At 35.1% G+C, this 6,260-nt stretch overlaps 1 protein-coding gene across 1 annotated transcript; it reads left to right on the top strand.

Moving 5' to 3' along the window:
* Nucleotides 1-3,267: 3,267 nt before the first annotated feature.
* On the top strand, nt 3,268-6,241 carry LOC110446917. Its single transcript, XM_021492259.1, has 2 exons — nt 3,268-3,577; nt 4,576-6,241. The coding sequence occupies exon 2, from the start codon at nt 4,600-4,602 to the stop codon at nt 5,734-5,736; it is 1,137 nt and encodes a 378-aa protein (XP_021347934.1). The 5' UTR covers nt 3,268-3,577; nt 4,576-4,599; the 3' UTR covers nt 5,737-6,241.
* Nucleotides 6,242-6,260: the final 19 nt, after the last annotated feature.

Here is a 6,260-nt window from a genome sequence, read left to right as displayed (position 1 = left end):
CCCCCCCCCCCCCCCCCCCCCTTTTTCGAACGATCACAACTTCAAACAGGTTCGTTTTATTGCTTTGCTTGAACGTATAATGGTTCGTGTAGATCTTGTCGGGGGACTATCTTTTTCCAATGACATGATATCAGAGAATATGTCAAGTTCAAGGTCTCGCTATGCGGTCAAATATAGGTCAAAATGAAAATCTCAAAACAAGATAAACTTTTATCACATCTTTAAGAGCATGTTCTAATAAAGGTACTTCCAAAGCTTCAAGGTCATACATTGTAGCATCAAAAATGATGAAGATATGCCTCTTTGAAATTGTTCATTTGAAATATTGCACTAAAAACTCTTCTGCTCCATAGCAATGACACATAGAGAGATGATATTTGGCACATTCATGAAATGTATGCTTTGCTCCAAGAAAAAACAACCAAAAAAAAGCGTTGACCTTTATTCGAGGTCACAGGAGTCAAATGATCAAAATTTTAAAATTTCTAAATTATTTCTGCCAGAGAAGGGAAGCGAAGAGAAACGTATAAAAGCGATCGTCAGTCCGAGAACATAACTTTGAACATTTTCTTGTTGGAAATCCCGTGTATTGATCTTGACCAAATCTAGTGGTATTTAATTTCATGCTACTAAATTTGTTGACTGAAATTTCATGCCACTAACTTCATGCTTCAGTTTCATGTCAGCAACTCTACAAATTACAGCAATGTCACGTCAATAACTGTATGTAGTACAGAAATGTCAGTAATTTCACGAATAACAGGAATGTCACGTCAATAACTGTATGTATTACAGCAATGTTAGTAATTTTACAAATGACAGCAATGTCACGTCAATAACTGTACGCATTCCTACAGCAATGTCAGTTATTTTACAAATTACAGCAATGTCAGTAATTTTACAAATTACAGCAATGTTATGTCAATAACTTTATGTATTACAGCAATGTTATTTCACTAACGTTACATTAACTCTATGTACATTTGTTACACTGCAATGTAAGCCACTTACATTGTGCTACAATTTCATGTCAATAGCTTTATACATATAACAGCAATGTCATGCTATTAACTTTACAGATTACACCAAATAATTTCATTGTCTTTCATTATGTTGTTACATAACAACAACGTCATGCCACTCTTCATAGTGTAGTAATGTCATGCCACTTATTTAGCTTATCACGAAAACGTCATGTCACTAGTTACTTTATGCTGCAATGTTATGCCAATAACATTATGATGCAATTTCTTGCCACTTACATTATGCTGCCACGTCAAGTCACTAACTCTATGATGCAATGTCATGCCTGTAACTTCACATGTTACAGCAATATAGATGTATTTTCATGCCACCAAATATATATATCAGTACAACGTATGGCCACTATATTAAAGCTATATTATCATGTCACTGACTAGATAGAGTTATCTCGCTACATGTATGTATCCACTTCACAATAAAACCTGGGGTTAATAGTTTACTAATAAACAATAGCTGACTAACGGAACTTTGCTCGGCAAACGTTCAGAGGTTAACAGTCAACAAATATGAGCTTATTTTAAACAAAAGGAGTTTTTGTTGAGTTGAGTGCTGATCACTTTGCCATCGTTTGACGAAATCGGACTAAGTTTGTTTATCCTCACGTTTCTAAGTGTTTACAAGTACTCCTTAAGTGTCCAACTCTCCTTCACTACTCGAAACTTCCAGTTGTGTTGGGGAATTCCCCTTGCTTCAGCAACATCACCCACACATCTTACATAACCACTTGCTGATCGCTGTCCCATATCCGTTCACCAGCGTATATTATGTGTGGTGAATTCAGTGACGTTGATCGATTAGGTGATTGGTTTATGTAAAGTCAGTNGCAACCCCCCCTTAACCTACGGCCCCATATCTACATGTATACATCATGTGGGGGTTTTTGCGTGTAACGTTATCAATTTTAGTGTTAACGACTGAATTATCTCCCCCAGTTTCCAATAGGTGTATAAATATGGACAAATAGTGGACGACTAGTGGACAAATAGTGGACAAATATGGACAAATAGTGGACAACTAGTGAACTAATATGGATAAATATGGACAAATATTGGACAAATATGGACAAATATGCACACAGGTGGACAAATAGTGGACAAATAGTGGACAACTAATGGACAAATAGTGGACAAATGTGGACAAATGATGACAAAAAAACCGGTCCAAATACAATGCAGAATTAGCAGTATCTGCATATTTTTACATCAAAAACGATTATTTCGTATTTTTATGTTTTGAATAAGTTTAGTCTCAAAATACAACCTTTTTATATTCCTTTCATAAGCTTCCGCTGGATTTACAGTTGTAAAATTCGGCGAACGACTTCTGCTGCTTGACAATCCAATGAAAACAGAAGTTTTTTTACCTAATGTTATGTATTGGTTTCGCTTCAGTCAGAGTTCGTTTCTTCCACAATGTGAAAGAGAGTTTAAAAGTGAAAGTACATACTATTTTTTACATAACACGACGAATCATGTCATATTGATGACAAAAAGAGGACAAAATATGCACAAATGTTGACCAAAAACAATACTGAATCAACATGTTTTTATATCAAAAGCGATTCTTTGGTTTAAAAATACCAAAGGGTTATGTGAAATTAACATTGATTTCCCGATAAATGTAGGAAACGTTCGTATACGGAGCTTTTACATTGAGTCGTGCGTCGTTAAGATAGCATGCGGGCATTGAGAAGACTTTAAACCTTTAAAAAATGAAAACAATTCTGTTTTATGTTGCTTTTTATCTTCTAATAACCATTCAAATCAATTTCATTTCACATTTATCGTTTTATGAATGACAAAACAACACTAAATTAAACTAAAGGACAATTTTTATTTAAAAAAGCATTAAAAAAATACATTACATAGGCTTACCGTTTTACAATACTACACCATGTGTTGTAAGAGCGACGTAGTACTGGAATAAAATAAAAATAACACTTTTCAGTTCAGACAAGGACGCAACACCACCTGCTACAACACCTTACAGAGCACCGACACACTCACTTCCTACACGAAAAAAAGGTCATCTCGATTTACTACCAAACTAGAAAACATTGTAAATATGCCGTGAATTTTATATATTGTAAATAGCGTATGTTGTAACTATTTATTGTTTGTAAATATGTTTTATGCATAAGATTATCAAGGAAAATGAAAATGTATGGTTTAAAAGACCAGAAAAAGAGGAGAAAAGAAAAGAGAAAAAAACAACAACAAGGAAACAGCGTCGCCGAGAAAGAGAAAACCTTAAATCAGAAGGTAAAAGTTATAAACAAGGGAAGATATCGATTGATGATGGTGACGTCACATTCGACGATCGTGACGTCATTTTAAGCTTCTTGTACGACTTTGACAAGCTTATACTAACCATCCAGTCACCTCCGCCAACGCCTGCACAGGTACAGCAACATAAAGAAAACAACAAAAGCAAAAGAGAACGACAGACAATCGGTAACAACAGGGACCGCTTCAAGAAACAGCACAGACAACGCATGTACAGACAAAGACACGCACATAATCTACACTACCCTGTAAGGATATTGTCCGAAAAGATTATGGAATCACTTATCTTACTGTTTTATTATACCGTTAGCTAATGTATTATTGTGAATTGTCTGCGTATTAACTATATTTTTCCAGTTCAAACAAAGGACGCAACACCACATGCTACAACACCTTCCAGAGCACCAACACGAACACTTCCTACACGTAAAACGGTCATCCCATCGTGCGTATCGGCTCGTTCAGCATGAAAGTTTGACGAAAAATGTCTATTTTTACGTTAAAATATCGATAAATTAATCATTTAATTCATTTCAGAAGATAAAATACTTAATTTGTAAGGAAAAATAACACTTTTTAATGTTTTTTTTTCTCTGTAATGTTTTTATTGTATGAAAAAAATAGACCAAAATCAATTACGGTAGAAGGGAAGTAACTCTTATACTCGGTTATGACGTCACACTAACGGTAGTTGATAGGACACCAGGCTTTGAGGGCGATAAGCAACGATTATCAGGTATTTTCTTTACTTTAAAACGTATTTCATGAGATTTCTTACTATTTCTTGAACCGTAACTGTTTTAAAGCTATAGAATAGCTAGAAATTGTTAAATAACTTCAGCTACAAGTTAACCGGCAATAAAAAATAATACTATTTCACCTGTGGTAAGCAGATTTGGTGTACAAGGACATCTTGGGATGGGGATGCAGAGTACAAGAAGAATGTCACTGTGACCTATGACGTGACCTTTGACCTTTACTTATGAAAATGTTTGTCCCGGGCATATCTTCTATATTATTTCACCTAGAGTAGCCAGGTTTGGTGTACAAGGACATCTTGGGATGGCAGAGTGCAAGAAGAAGGTCACTGTGACCTCACTGTGACCTATGCTTTGTACTGTTTGTTAAATATAGAAATCCTTACTGGTGGGGGGCTATGGATTGCCTTGCAATACTTTGCCTTGTTACAAATATAATATAAAATACATAATATATTACTGTACATGATTTATAACTCAATATGCAGGTGAACGTAGCAGACTAAAAGCAGATGCTGTGCCATCAGTTTTTTCCATTTAAAGATACCAGTATGGAGGAGAGTCCAAGACAAAAGCGACTGAAAACGAGGGAAAACAGATCTGCCCTACAGCCTGAACAAGACAGTCAACCACCAGATCATGTTCAAAGCGAGGTGGTTATTGAATCATCTGAAATATCCAGGGCCGATACTTTTTCTACATGTTTAACATCTACGTATACTCAGAGTACACAATATGAAATCAATTCACTTGGAATGTTTTCGGTTGATTTTTTTCGTAGTAATGCTAAAATGATGAACTATTATACAGGTTTTGTTGATTTTGCTCAGTTTATGCTATTTTATCAATGTCTTGGTCCCTGTGTCAATGAGCTCTGTCACCAAGGTTCCTTGTTAGATCCTAGAGACCAGTTGTTTATGGTCCTCATGAAACTTCGTCAAGCAAAAGAGGATGTTGAATTGTCCTTGTTTTTCAAAGTATCTGAATCCACAGTATCAAGAATAGTTGTTACCTGGATCAATTTTTTATATTTTCAACTTAAAGAGTTAGACATTTGGCCTTCAAAGGAAATTATTAAAGAATATATGCCTTCAGATTTTCATAGGAAATTTCCAAACACTAGAGTAATTTTAGATGCCACTGAATTACCAATTCAAAAACCATCAGATGTTAATGCACAGAGTGCAACTTGGTCGTCATACAAGCATAAAAATACGCTCAAAGCAATGATAGGTTGTACACCAAGAGGTGTTGTAAGCTTTGTATCTGACGCTTATGGCGGGTCTGCAAGTGACAGGCAAATTATTGAAAATTCTTCATTACTAAACGAAAGTGTGTTTGATAAAGGTGACAGTATAATGGCTGATCGTGGGATAATGGTTCAGGACCTCTTTGCTACTAATGATGTATATGTAAATACACCAACAATGCTGAAAGGAAAATCACAGCTAGATCCTGAGGAAGTTGTTCATGACAGAAGAGTAGCATCAAAGCGTATACATATTGAGCGTATCATTGGTTTAAGTAAAGGCTTCAAAATTTTGAAAAAAGAACTGCCTCAAAGTAAGTTGCAGTTGGGATCACGTATTGTTTTTGTATGCTTTGCAATCTCAAATTTTAGAAACTGTATTGTTGACAAATATGCATGATTCTGTATACTACAGCTCAGATATGATGTTATCACAACTTATCCTGTGTGTGTACATGGCTACAATATACATACCAAGTTCAAAGAGTTGATGCAATGAAAGGTCTGAAGTATTTGGAATAGAACAATTCTAATTTTGGAATCATTGAATTGTAACAATAATCATGTTCAAGTTCTATCTTCTGCACAAACAAGTCACAAAAAGTGTATACAACAAAAAAGCAAAATTGTCTTTTTGTAATAAAAAGCTGACCTTGAACTTGGTAAAAGTAATTACTGTTGTTTTTCAAGACAATTTTCCCCTGTTCATTGTACATCAAGAAACCAAAATTTTTCCCAGGTTTGATTTTTTCATTGCGACCATTGTATGGACATTTCACTTCCACAATATAGTTGTGGTCAATGATAGCATCAGGTGTTGCACCCAAGAATGGTTTTTGTACATATATGAAAAATCCAGCTTTTTTTGTTTTGATTTGCATTTTTTTCTCAAAAGCTGCCATAGCTTTAGCTTCATAGTTTTTT

Source organism: Mizuhopecten yessoensis, unplaced genomic scaffold (assembly GCF_002113885.1).
Source record: "Mizuhopecten yessoensis strain PY_sf001 unplaced genomic scaffold, ASM211388v2 scaffold3051, whole genome shotgun sequence".
NCBI classification, from domain to species: Eukaryota; Metazoa; Mollusca; class Bivalvia; order Pectinida; family Pectinidae; genus Mizuhopecten; species Mizuhopecten yessoensis.
This window is presented reverse-complemented; position numbering and strand designations above follow the sequence as displayed.